Below are 15,075 nucleotides of genomic sequence, written 5' to 3'. Positions count from 1 at the left end.
GCGAACAAAGGTGGCTTTCTTTCTTTTTTTCCAATCAGTAAGTTTTATTTCCTTTTCTTGTCTTATTGTAAGACTTCCAGTATTGTTGATTTAATTTCTTTGTTGATTTAATTTCTTTAATAGATATAGCCCTATTCAGATTGTCTATTTTTTCTTTTCTGTTTAAGATTTTATTTGAGATAGAGGAAGAGAATGAGCAGGGATGAGGAGCAGAGGGAGAGGGAGAAGCACACTCCCTGCTGAGCAGGGAGCCCAATGTGGGGCTCGATTCCCAAACCCTGGGATCATGACCTAAGCTGAGGCAGACACTTAACTGACTGAGCCACCCAGGTGCCCCTAGATTGTCTATTTTTTCTTTGTGTGAGTTTTGGTATATTCTGTCTTTTGAGGAATTGGTTCATTTCATCTAGGTTATCACATGTGTGGCCATAGAGTTATTTATAGTATTCCTTTATCATCTTTTTAATGTCCACAGCATCTGTAGTGATGTCCTTTCATTTCTGGTATGTTACTTGTGTCTTTTTTTTTCTTTGGACTGGGTAGAGGTTAATCAGTTTTATTTTTTAAAAGAATCAGCTTTTGGTTTCATTGCTTTTCTCTATTGGCTTTTGTTTTCAATTTCATTGATTTCTGCCCTAGTTAATACTTTTCTTTTGTTTACTTTGGATTTGGTTTTTCTTTTCTGGTTTTCTAAGGTGGACTCTTAGATGACTGATTTTAGAGCTTTCTTCTACAAGGCTACAGAATTCCCTCTAAAGTGTTTTCACTGCACCCCCCAAAATTTGATGTTGTATTTTCATTTAGTTCAAAATATTTTAAAATTTCTATTGAGAGTTGACTCACATGTTATTTAGAAATGTACTGCTTAATCTCCAAATATTTGGGAATTTCCTAGCCTTCTTTCTATATTGATTTCTAGTTTAATTCCATTGTGGTCTTAGAGCATATATTGTGTAATTTTTGTTCTTTTAAATTTGTTAATGTGTGTTTTAGATGTAGAATGTTGTCTATCTTACTGAATGTTCCATGTGAGCTTGAGAAGAATGTGTGTTCTGCTATTGTTAGATGAAAGAGTCCGTAGGTGTTAATTATATCAGTTAATTTATGGTGCTGTTGAGTTCAACCATGTCTTCACTTGTTTTCTGCCTGCTGGATCTACTTCTGATAGAGGGCTGTTGAAGTCTCTAACTGTAATAGTGGGTTCATCTATTTCTTCTAGCAGTCTTAACAGCTTTTGCCTCATGTATTTTAATTCCATGTTTTTAGGCACATAGACATTAAAGATTGTTGTGATTTTTTGGAGCGGAGAGTCCCTCCTGGGCTTGCTGACCATAACCAGTTTCCCCACTCCACTGCTTGGGCACTCTATTGGTTCAGGTACCCCCGTTGGTTCTGTGTCTCCTGGGATTCTAAGACCACAATGACCCACCTAGAATTCTGCCCTTTTCATCCCAAGCCCTTTTCAGAAAGGGATGCCTCTCACTGAAGCAGATTTCTAAGGGTTCCGATTTTGCACTCTGGTGTTATATCACTTTCCCGTAGCCAGTTTGTGGAGGACCCCTCCCCCCTCTATATATCTTCTGACATTTTTCTCTCAGATTCATTTCTCCACACCTCCTCCTTGCAAAAAGCAGTCGCTTTTCTGATTGTAGAGTTCCAGATATATTTTCTTACATCTCAGGCTGATTTTGTGGGTGTTCAGGTTGGTTTGGTAGATATCCAGCTAAATTCAAGGCACCAGATGAAACAAGGTCCCCTACTCTTCTGCCATGAGACTTACTTTAGATCCAAAGTTGATCCAAAATTGGTTGATACTGAAAGGATAGAAAAGATATTCTATGCAAACAATAACCAAAAGAGTGCAGGGGAACCTGTATTATCAGACAGTATAGTCTTTAAATAAATAAAGGTTATTATGCTAATTGAAATAAGTCAATCAGAGAAAGACAATTATCCTATGAGTTCACTCATGTGGAATTTAAGAAACAAAACAGAGGATCATAGGGGGAGGGAGGGAAAAATAAAATAAGACGAAATCAGAGATGGAGACAAACCATAAAAGACTCTGAACTATAGGAAAAAAACAGGGTTGCTGGAGGGGAGGTGGGTGGAGTGATGGGGTAACTGAGTGATGGGCATTAAGGAAGGCACAAGATGTAATGAGCACTGGGTGTTATATGCAAATGATTAATAACCGAACTCTACCTCTGAAACTGATACACTATATGTTAATTAATTGAATTTAAATAAAAATTTTAAAAGGTTATTAAAAATTAAAGTGTAATAAAAGGTTCAATACAGCAAGCTATAACAACTATAAATACACATATAATAAGATCAAAATAAGGAAAAATAGAATCAAGGGAGAAACATATTTCTATAATAATAAGATTTCAATCTCACTATCAATAATGATTGTACAACCAGACAGAAGATAAATAAGGAAACAGAAGACTTGTGCAACAAAATAAAAAAACTAGATCTAACAAACATTTATAGAACACCATACTAAACAGAATACACATTTGTGTCAAGTGGACATGGGGCATTCTTCAGGAGAGACCAAACATTAGGGCACAAATTAAGTCTCAATAGATTGAAAAAGAAAGGTATTATACAAAATCTCTTCTATGACCATTGCAGGATGAAGTTAAAAATCAGTAACAGAAGGAAAACTGGAAAATTCAAATTTGTGGAAATTATAAACAACACTCTTAAACAAACAATAGACCAAATTAGAAATCACAAGGGAAATTAGAAAATACTTAGAGACAATGAAAAGGAAAAGACAATATATCAAAATCACTGGATTCAATAAAAACAGTGTTGGGGGTGAAATACATAGCTATTGGAAAATACATTGGAAAAATATGCCAAAGAGCAGGTTAAGCCACACTTACTTTAAAACATTGCATTTTTTCCACAAAAATATAGAATAATATGAAAACAAATTACTAGTGTGTTTGATTGTTAGAAGCATCATTCAAGCACTCCTTTCTTTGGTAAACCTCTATTAGGCAGGGTGCTGTGCCCAGGCTTAACAAAGTGTACACTTAAATGTGATCCAGAGCTAAAGTCATACCAAATGTTATCAGTAGTTGCTTTGCCCTCCTTCAGGTGCAGAGGCCACTCTCGCTCTCAAAGACCACACAGAAAAGAAGGCAAATGTATGGGAAGTGTTGCTCAACAGTCTCAGTGGTGCAACAAGCCGACCATTACAGCTGTTATGATCCCTAGGACCCTGAAAGTGCCCAGTACTATAGCAGGCATCAATCTCTGCTGGTGTCATATGGTTACCAACCCAGACTTTCCCCCTTCCATGAAATCAGGCAGTACCAGAAATTGCAGACATATGGATCCTCAACAGTCTTTTACACAGTCTGAGAAGTTGCTCAAACCTTGCAGCCTGACCTGTACTTCCAAAGTAGGTCCATTAGGGCTTTATAGGAAGCCCCCAAAGCCCATATGGTTGGCCTGTTTGAAGATATCAAGCTCTGTAGCTATCTATTCCAGAAGGCATAGGTCTTGCCAGGTCCTACAGTTGCAGTGGGGCTTCTACGGGACAAGCACCTGGTCTGTGGGCCCATGATAAGAGGTTTATCCTCTTATGGGGATACAGATGTTGGATTTTGCTTTTCCCAAGGATGTTACTACAACAAATAATGCAAATGAAAAAATTAAGGACTGAAACACTGGCCCTCATAATATTTGGATATAAGGCATTAATGCAAGGAATAAGGTTTAGCAATTAAAACTGGTGACAACTTAATGATTTCTGTTGCAGACTTATGTTCAGTGGACACCATTCTTTCACTATAATCTTGTATGCTGTTTTCCTATCTTGTGAATACTGTCTTCTGTTCTTTTCCAATAATTTTGACATAAAATAAATTATGCTATCAAGCAAAAGAATGCTTTTGGGCTCATAATGCCATTTGATTTCACCTCCTCTGGCTGCTAAAACATTTACAGGTAGGGCCATGCCCACACCACTGATGAGAATAAGTTTCTCTTAGGAATATGGAAGGGCCTCTGAAAATTGAGCTCAAGGTCTCAAGTCCTTGTTAAAATTTTCCATCAACCCAGAAGGTAAGTTCTCAAACTGTGGCCCAAGTCATGCCCCCATGAACTCTATACACTGGCAGAGGATCTTCTACTACTTGAAATGGTTTTTTTTCAGGTCCTGACACACCTGTGATGAAGAATGTGAAAGCTCATGGATTTTGCCCATGATTAGAGCCAAGTCAGTGGCAGATCTGAGTCTTCTTTTGTTATGGTGGTCACCATGTGATTCCATTATGCAAAAGAACTCAGGATGTAGTTCCTGTGTTAAAGGGACATTATTGGTCACACATGAAATCACTTTCAATACAACAGGGAAACTTAGGGCAGCAGTGGTATCATATGCTGAAAGCATTTAGGAAGTATGTATGTGTGTGTTTGTGTTATTAGTACTATCCTCAAGTGTGGCTTCTTTCTAGAATGTTTATACATCTTGTGTATATGCCTGCTACCCTGGACTGTAGCAGAGAACCCAAGTGACAATACTTCAGCTTAGTTCTGGCTTCTAAAAACTTCTATCAGAGAGAATCTTAGGGGGAAAGGGGGAGATGTAGACTCATTGGGGGTAGGGGCTTTTTATGTCTGTTCAAAAGCAATTTCCTGGGAACTACACACTTAATGTTTTGGGCTTAGTCATGTCAGCAAGTTAGCAGAGCCCAAGGTTTCAAGCACTTCAGGGATGGTGTCATCAGATAGAGTTAGAAAAATTGATGCCACCATAATGTGAGGAATTCCCATCCAATCAAGGCTGAGTCTTCTTTAGGTCTAATTTATCCTTTTGTTTTACTATGAATTATAATCTTGCTTTAAGCTTTTTTAAAGAACACATTCACTTTTTTAGCATTAGTAAAATAATGATGACAGTTATTATTTATTGCCCATTTACTCTGTGCCAGGTTTGGTTTTAAGTGATTGACACAGATGAATTCAGAAAATGCTCCCAAAATGGATTGTAGGTAATTACTATCATTATGCACCTTTCACAAATGAGGAAACTGAGGAACATAAAGGAGAACTGATTTGCCCCAGGTCACAAAGCCAAACAGGAGGGGGAAGGGAATAAATACCCAAGTAGTAAAGTCAATAACCCCTTGGCACATGCTGGGTCTCATAATATACATAATAAAGTTCACTTTTATGATTTTTAAAATCAACTGTACTAACACATAATTTATGTAAAATAAAGTGTATGCATTTTTTGAACAGTTTGATGAGTGACACTTATTCAGCTTTGTAAACACTACCATAACCTAAATATAGAACATTCCATCACACTAAAACATTCCCTGCTCTTCTATCCAGTGACTCCCAAACCCCACTCCTAGGCAACCAATGATGTGCTTTCTATCCCTCTATATTAGATGTCTTTTCTAGAATTTCATAGAAATGGGATCATACAGGTTCTTGTGCTTCGCTTCTTTTCCCAAAATAACCTTATTGAAATTTATCAATGTTGATACATCCATTAGTAGTACTTTCTATTGCTGAGTGCTATTCCATTGTAAGGTAATATCACTATTTACACAATTTATCTGTTGATGGATATTCTGGTTCTAATTTGGCGCCACTGTGAATAAAAACTCCTTGAACATCTTAATAAAATTCTTTAAAAAAACTTAAAAAAAATTTTTGGTACACTTTATGTTTCTTTGGGGGCAAATATCTAGAACTAAAATTGTAGGTATGATACTGTTAACTTTATAAGGAACTATCAAAGGGATTTGTAATACTATCACATTACAATTTTAATTTGCATTCCTTTATGACTAAAGCTTTGGACATCTTTTCTAGTATTTATTGGCTATCTATATATCTTCTTTTCTGAAATGCCTGTTTTAATCTTCTGTTTTGCCCATTTTAACTAGATTGTTTGTATTATTATTGCATTATAATTATTTTCCATTATTAATATTCTTTACATATTGTGGATGCAAGTACTCTGTTAGAGACATTTTCTTCTGTGTTTTTTCCATTTTCATAATAAAATCTTGAAAAGCACTTCAAAAATTCATAAACTTCAACTTACCTTTTTTGCTTTGCTATTCGGTCTCAAAGTAAAATTACATTTTCTTCTGTTTTCTAACAAATTTTATACTGTTAGCTATTTTGTTTATTCAAAATATTTCATTTTGAATCAAGTATTTAATTATGATGTAAACATAAAGGTATATTTAAAATACATGAATATCCAATTATTTTGTCACTGTTTTTGAAAATAGTTATCCTCTCCCATCAAATTACACTGGCACATTTATCAAAAATCCACTGAAAACTTTCAGTTTTAGCTCAGATAAGTAGAGAAAAGGAAAAAGCATTACTCCCATCCATAAAAGAAAATAGCTAGGCAGACTTTAAATTAACAAGTTTTTTGAATGGATCAGATATCTGAGACTGCAAGGTAAAAACTAACCCAGACTCTGGAGAGCTAGGTGGCTGCAGGGAGAAGCAAGGGCCCAAGCAGTTGCTTCACTGAGCCAGAGAATGACAAACGTCATATAAAATGACTCTAATGGAAAAGCTAGACAACATACAAGATTAGATAGGTTATTTCGCAGAGAGATGGAAAGTTTAATAAAATTTAAATGCTAAAAATAAAAAACACAGTCTCATAAATGGCTCTTCAGGATACTTGATACTGCTGAGAAAATAATCAGTGACATTAAAAATATGTGTGTGTGTATGCTTAAATATATATATTCTTTCATTTTATGTATTTTAATGTCCACAAGCTTAGTATTTACAAGTGTTTACAAGTTTATAGTCTTAAAAACATCTTTAAATGAAAATCTCCCTACCTGCTTAACTGACTGTACAATCATGTACTGTTTTATTTAAATTCAATTTAATTAACAAATCTGTATTATTAGTCTCAGAGGAAGAACTTAGTAATTCAACAGTTGCATACAACACCCAGTGCACAGTACTTCAAGTGCCCTCCTTAATGCCCATCATCCAGTTGCCCCATCCCCCCACCCACCTCCCTTCCAGCAACTCTGTTTGTTCCCTATATAGGGTTAAGAGTTTTTTATGGTTTGCCTCCCTCTTTGTTTTATTTTATTTTTCCTTCCCTTCCTCTATGTTCATCTTTTTCATTTCTTAAATTCCCCAAGGGAAATCATACAGTATTTGTCTTTCTCTGATTTATTTTGCTTAGTATAACATTCTCTGGTTCCATCCACATTGTTGCAAATGGCAAGATTTCATTCTTTTTGATGGCTGAGTAATATTCCATTGGGTATGTATGTGTATGTGTGTCTGTGTGTGTACACCATATCTTTATCCCTTCATCTGTTGATAGACATCTAGGCTCTTTCCATATTTTGGCATATGTTTTAAATGTATTGGTGACCCTGAGATACTATAAGAGTACATACAAAACATTGTTTGGCTTCTTTGAAAAGAAACTGTTTAGTAACAATAGCCTTTCCTATATACACATATCAGAAAGCAGCATGAGAAATGAAATGTAGTATGGGATTCTGACTTTTCAACTATTTCCTGTAACAGGTTTATTTGTTATTAATCTACATATGGTAAAATGTAGCTGGTGTCAGAACAGTTACTGAGCAAGGGGTAGATAATTCTATTATAATGATGTTGAGTTCCAGTACACATATAAATACCTGGTAAGTGGCATGCATGTATACAAACTCACATAGATAAAAAATAGAGAACTCAGAAAATATTCACATACATTCAGTGCTGTTCAGTTTATGCAATTTATTTCTTATTCTTTTAAACCACCTTATTTTAGTGAATGTCTACATTATCAGTATTGTTATGTTTGTTTTCATAATGCATATGAAACAACAGTCTTATGGAACAACTTCTAAGCAGGTGCTATTACTTACCTTTCTAAAATTGATAGATTCTCCCCCTGTAACACATTCTGAGAAAGATTAAAGTTTGATAACTTGTTGAAAACTTTCATACATTTACAATTCAATTATCAGATATTTAATGAAATATTATTTTTTTGGTAAAATATTTCCTACATATGTTGAAATGCTGAATTTCTTCCACTGATATTTACCTGACTGATGAGGAGGAGTTGTGGATAAAAACTATGGTCATTCAGGATATTGTCAGGGGTTTCTCCTGTGTCAGGTTTCTGATATATGCTGAGTTCAGATATCCACAGAAATCATATTCATAGGCTTTATTAGTTGAGGGTTGGTGAGTATATGTTAGTATAAAGTATACCCAAGCCTGTAGAAACTCAGTAGAGAAGAAGTTTATTTCCTTGCTGCAAAAAGGCGGTGTGCATGAAGGAGAAAACTCCATTCCAGTCACTCTTTACCCTGTTTCCTTGCATCTTGTATTCTCTCATCTTCAGTGCATGAGCCCCATGGTTTCACTGGGAGTAATCTCCACTCCATTCTGATAAGGGACAGGAGAAAAACTGAGCATTTAAGGAATGTATTAAATGAGACTGGTCATTGACCCCCACATCCTACTAGCCAGAGGTTATTAATATGACCCCATTCAGATGATACTGGTTGAGAAATTTGGACTAGGTGTGGCATAAGGGAAAAGAGTAAATGGTTATTGGTGAACAATTAATAGTCATTATATGGCATATGGGGATTACTTCTGTGTAAATCAAATTGAGGGCTGATTTGTAATAGAATTCCCCACATCCATTACTTCATTTTTCGTCTGTGTTGAAATACTCTGAGTTCTCTAACCTTTATGTATTTTCTGTTGTACTGAGAAAGCTGGCTTTTGGCTAAAGGTTATCAAACACTTATTACATTCTCAATTTTCTCATTGTATCATTTCTCTGATGATGAGTACATTTTGATAACTGACACAAAGTTTTCACATTTTTATTACATTCCCAGACCTTTTCTGCAGTGTGAGTTTTCTGAAGATTGAGTACAGAGTATTTCTCACATTATCTTTGTAACTTCTTTGCTGGGTGAGTTCTCTGATCCATAATGAGGACTGCACTCTGGATGCAAGACTGCCCACATAAAATATATTCCAAGAATTTCTCTCCTAAGTTCTCTGATGTTTGTGAAAGTATGTATCTTGCAGAGGAACTTGCAGTTGTTTATTCTATCCATAGGGTTCTCTTTCTCTTTTATATTGTGAGATTTGATTTCTGGCTCAAAGTTTTTCCATATTCTTTACATTCATATATTTAACTCCCTGTGTGAGCTTTCTGATGTTCTCTAAGGCTTGATTTCTGGCTGAAAGTTTTCCCACATTTATCACATTTATAGGGTTTCTCCCCTGTGTGAGTTCTCTGATGTACTCTGAGGTTTGACTTCTGGCTGAAAGCTTCTCCACAGTGATTACAATTATAGGGTTTCTCTCCTGTGTGAGTTCTCTGATGTTTTCTTAAGACTGACTTTTCACTGAAAGCTTTTCCACATTCATTACATTCATAGGGTTTCTCCCCTGTGTGAGTTCTCTGATGTCCTCTGAGATTTGATTTCTGCCTGAAAGTTTTTCCACACTCATCACATTTATAGGGTTTCTCCCCAGTGTGAGTTCTATGATGCACTCTGAGGTTTGACTTCTGGCTAAAAGCTTCCCCACAATGATTACATTTATAGGGTTTCTCCCCTGTGTGAATTCTATGATGTCCTCTAAGTTGTGATTTCTGACCAAAAGCTTTCCCACACTGATTGCATTTATAGGGCTTCTCCCCTGTGTGAGTTCTATGATGTTTTCTTAGACCCGACTTCAGTTTGAAAGCTTTCCCACATTCATCACATTTATATGGTCTTTCCCCTGTGTGAGTCCTCCGGTGATTTCTTAGGCCTGACATGTGGCTGAAAGATTTTCCACATTCATTACATTCAAAGGGTTTCTCCCCTGTGTGAGTTCTCTGATGTACTATGAGGATTGACTTATAGTTGAAAGATTTCCCACATTCATTACATTCATAGGGTTTCTCCCCTGTGTGAGTTCTCTGATGTATTCTTAGACCTGACTTTGCACTGAAAGCCTTCTCACAACCATCACATTTATAGGGTTTCTCTCCTGTGTGAGTTCTCTGATGTTTTCTTAGGCGTGACTTCTCACTGAAAGCTTTCCCACATGCATGACATTTGTAGGTTTTCTCCCCTGTGTGACTTTCCAGAGGCTGAATCAGGAATGAATTCATAGTACAGGATTTTCCACATTCATTACATTCAAAGGGTTTCACTGTTATGTGAGTTCTCTGATGTATGTTGAAAGCTGACTGGCAACCTGAGGTCTCTGTACATATGTCATAATCAGAGGATTTGTCTGTTGTGTGAGTTCTCTGATGCACTGGGAGGGCTGGATTATGGCTGAAATTCTTTCCATATTCCAAGGGTTTCACTCCTATATGAATTTTCTGATGTTCTCTAGTGTGTGATTTTTGGCTGAAAGGTTTCCCTTCTGTGTCAAATCTTTGAGTGATCCTACTGAAATTATTTTCAGTACATTGATATTCATTAAATTCATAATGACTCTTTTCCTCTGGATTTCCTCTGGACTCTTTTCCTCTGCTATGAGAGACTATAAGAGTTGATTTATCACATTGTTTTCCCCCAAATTTACTGAATTTATAAGATTTCACTTTTGGGTGGGTACTCCCAGATGTAATGAGGGCAGTCTTTTCAAGGAAAGCTTTTCCACATTCATTGTACTCAGAAGCTTGCTGCAAAGTCTGAACTGCCTGATGCTGAATGACTTTCTCTTTATGACTGAATGATTTCACATTTTTACTATAGACAAATGATTTCTCTCCACTATTAGTTCTGCCCTCCTTAATACTGAGGAGCCATTTCTCACATACAGTAAGCTCATGAGCCTTCTTTCTTGAATACTGACAGTGTGGAGTCAATGAGCTAAGATGCAGGTAAGTAGGCTCTGTAGTGTCAAATTTATAGGGCATTGTTCTTGCAGGTAAAATGTTTATGTCCAGATTACATGGTTTTTCTAAAATCTCTTCTGCTGTAGTCAATGATTTGTTGGTGAATAAAACTTGCCACAAATATTTGCCTTGGTTTTCTAGGCTCTTCTCTGAGAGTTGATTAGGTTGGGAGTCTTCTAAAAATGAGAAAATTAAAAATACTTTAAGATACTTAACACACTTCTTATGGAATGGGACTTATAGATATATGCCCTATTATGTATTTGATGTCTCAGTTTCCCAACAATAAAGTAATTCCAAGTTTTTGTAAAAAAAAAAAAAAGGTTTTTGTAGTAGCAAGAGAAGAAACTAGAAAAAGATATACATACGTATTTGGCATCTTAAAGTATAGTTTTCAAAACTGGTTAAAGAAGATATAAAGGAAAGGAACAATTGAGAATGGAGAATATATTCAAGGGAGTTGGATCTTGGGAACAGAAAAGACAGGAAAAAAGTAGTGAATGGGAAGAATTCAACAAAGATTATGGAACTAAGTAGATTAAAAGGCTTTCAAAGGATTTATCTGAGAGAGAATTTGCATTAGGGAAAAATATGAGTCTAGATTCTTAGTCAAATATAGATTAAAATGGCAGCATAATCATTAGACTATATGACTCCAGTTGGAGCTCCATTTTTTCCAGTCTACACAACAACACTAAAATTAATTTATAATGGTACCAACTTCCTCATGGTGAAAGAAAAAAATTCTATTTGCCATTCTTTAATTCTCTCTGTGGTATCATTCACAGAAACATAAGTGTATCAGTAAAAGTAAAAAAAAAATGATGGGGGCTAAAGTAATTTTTCCATCTATACTGGAGCCACTGCTCTATCCTGGTTCTGGTACCTTGGTATTATTGTTCAATAGTGAATATCTCTTGGTCATCAAACCTTAACTTTTCTCTTTTCAACTTGCTCATAATTTTCCCCAAACTAGTCTTGCTTGCCCAATCTTTGATTCTGTTTTTCAACATATCTAGTTTTGTTTTGTTTTTTTTTGACTGTGAAAACCTTAAGGATCATGTTTCAAACTGGCCCTAAAAACTATAAGTATCCTTTATATTTACTCACCATAAGTTTTTTTTTTTAAAGATTTTTGTTTATTTATTTGAGAGAGAGAGAATGAGAGATAGCACGAGAGGGAAGAAGGTCAGAGGGAGAAGCAGACTCCCTGCCGAGCAGGGAGTCCGATGCGGGACTCGATCCCGGGACTCCAGGATCATGACCTGAGCCAAAGGCAGTCGCTTAACCAACTGAGCCACCCAAGCGCCCCTCACCATAAGTTTCTTAAGCATAGGGGCGTGTGGGTGGCTCAGTCATTAAGTGTCTGCCTTTGGCTCAGGTCACGATCTCAGAGTCCTGGGATCAAGCCCTGCATTGGGCTCCCTGCTCCGCGGGAAGCCTGCTTCTCTCTCTCCCACTCCCCCTGCTTCTGTTCCTGCTCTCACTGTGTCTCTCTCTATCAAATAAATAAATAAAATCTTAAAAAAAAAAAGCTTAAAAAAAAAGTTATGCATATCTGTTATTGCCCTGCTACTACCCACACTCCTAGCAAAAACGTCAGGCCTATGCTAAAAATATTTGAAAGCCTTGAATACACTGACCTAGGTGCCAAGAGATGAAAGATTTAAGTGGTTCAGGGCAAATTTCACACTAACTGCATGTTCACTGTGTGTTCTAGCTACCATTCCACCAGTCCATAGTATTTTCTGCTCTAATCTTGCTATCAGTCCCCATTAAATGGTTCTTTTCCAGCAGTAACTTTATACTCACACTCTTTCCCTAAATTGTCCTCCATTCTAGTCTTAGGACTATATAAAATCTAGATGCCCTTCAGGTACAGCAAAGCTATCTTCATTAAACTTAACAGAAAGGCTTCTAATATCTTCTCACAAATTTAAGCAACATTTATTTTAAAATCTGAAAGTAGTACCATTCTGCCTGTATCATTCATTTCAACAAGGGATATATAGAGAGTGCCCATATTTGTGACTCATGATTTTTAAAGTAAATATCATAACCCAAATCAGGAGGCATCTTAAAATTGATGGCAAGCCAACAGTTAAATGGGCAGCATTTTCTCTTTCTTGGCTGTACTTAAAATACTGGTTCATCTTTTAATCAACAGTATCTATATTATATGAAATATATTTTATGTAGGTTTGCTCAGTTTTCCAAAATGAAACCCTCACTGTGATATTCTTTGCATCCTTCTGTAATACATCAGTGGTCCATAAAAAGCAGTGCGCTTCAGAATTACCTAGGGAGCTCTGCACATACAAGGGCTCAGATCGATTGCTGATCTACACCTGAGGATTCAAAAATCCTAAAAATTTGACTTGGGCATTAATTTATGAATAGTGTCTTCTGAATTAATCAATATGAAGTAGTTATCTCCATCTCGTTTTGAAATTAACCCAAAATGTTATTAAAAATACTTACCATATAATACATACCAAAGTAGAAGAATGAAACAAACCATTCTTTTGGGGGGAATCATAATCCAGGTGAGAAAAGGAGCTCATCTCATTCAATAACCGTATCTAGCACACTAACTGTATCTGGCACAGATATTTCACTATCTTTTGACACATCCATCAAATGACTTAAGAGTTTACAGAAGAGATAAAGTATAGGCTAAATATTCCAAGATGAGATTATAGTAGTAGGAACCTGTCCCCAAACTTATAATGAGTAATAGTGCTTTCTTTCCTTTTTCTGGCTGAGGTTAGCTATTTTATTTACTTTTATTTCAAGGACTACCTTTTGCCTTATAATTTATAACATTATAGTTTTTATTACATCTTTTATTTTTTGTTATTGTATATATAATATAAATATTATTTATTTTATTTTTATTACATCTTCCTTGCTTGTTAAAAAAAGTGCACTTGATCCGTGTTTTTCAAAGGTCAACTGGTCAAGGGGTGCTGACCACCCCCCATGGAGTTGGAAATCTGTGTATAACTTCTGACTTCCCAAAAACTTAACTACTAATAGCCTACTGTTGACCAGAGCCTTACAATAAGATAAACAGTTTTGATACACATATTTTGTAATTTACATGTATTATATATACTCTGTTTTTACAATAAAATAAGCTAGAGAAAGGAAAATGTTATTAAAAAAATAAAAGAAAATACACCTACAGTGTATTTTGTTTTGCAAAATGTTTAACACAGCAGGCCTGAGACTGTTACCCTTATTGTATTTATTGAAAAAAATCCATGTATAAGTAGATCTGTGCAGTTCAAACCTGTGCTGTTCAAGGGTCAACTGTATATGAGATTAAAAATTCTGCACTACTTTATCTACAGTCCAAAGGTTCTAATAGACATGTTTTTCAATAAAAACTTTTTCTGGATATTGTATAATTTTGATTTACCTTTTGATAAAATAGGTTTTTGAAAGATATATATATTCATCATTGATTTTAAGGTAGAGGGATTTTAACTTTTCTCATATTGTTTGCAATTTACAGTGTTATTGAACAATAATATCTCTACTTTGTGGAATTTATTGTTATCTAAAATACTTTTACATTATCTCAATGTTTGAAGGCCATTTAAAAGGAGGTTTATTCTTTGTTTTCAGAACAGAGTTTTGAAAGACACTTAAAGGTTTCATTTTATAAAACATGCTATTTATAATGTCTAGACCAGAAGTTGGGAAACTCTCTGTAAAAGGCCAGAGAGTAAATGTTTTGGGCTTTGCTGTTCATGCAGTCTCTGTTGCAATTATAGTTGACCCTTGAACAATGTGGGGATTAGGGGTGCCAACCCCCAACGCAATTGAAAATATGCATTATAATTTCTGAATTACCAAAAACTTAACTATTAAAAGCCTGCTGTTGAATGGAAACTATACTGATAACATAAAGTTGATGAACACATTTTGTATATTAAATGTGTTATATACTGTATTCTCTAAATAAAGTTAGCTACAGAAAAGAAAATCATAAGAAAAATACATTTATAGTACTGTACTTTTATTGAAAAAAATCCACATAGAAGAGAACCTGAGCAGTTAAAGCCTATGTTGTTTGCATAGTTCAAACCAATGTTACTCAACTCTGCCTTGTAGTGTGAATACATAAACAAATAAACATGGCTGTGTGT

At 35.5% G+C, this 15,075-nt stretch overlaps 1 protein-coding gene across 1 annotated transcript in view; it reads right to left on the bottom strand.

Moving 5' to 3' along the window:
- Positions 1-7,768: 7,768 nt before the first annotated feature.
- Positions 7,769-15,075, bottom strand: part of ZNF782 (zinc finger protein 782) — a 64,807-nt gene continuing 57,500 nt past the window's right edge. Inside the window, exon 5 of the mRNA XM_027616625.1 lies at positions 7,769-11,094. Within this exon, the coding sequence (XP_027472426.1) occupies positions 9,209-11,094 (1,886 nt within the window). The 3' untranslated portion in view covers positions 7,769-9,208. The remainder of the gene's footprint in view (positions 11,095-15,075) is intronic.

Source organism: Zalophus californianus, chromosome 13, assembly GCF_009762305.2.
Source record: "Zalophus californianus isolate mZalCal1 chromosome 13, mZalCal1.pri.v2, whole genome shotgun sequence".
NCBI lineage: Eukaryota > Metazoa > Chordata > Mammalia > Carnivora > Otariidae > Zalophus > Zalophus californianus.
Note: the sequence above shows the minus strand (reverse complement) of the source record. Positions and strands in the feature narration are given on the sequence as shown.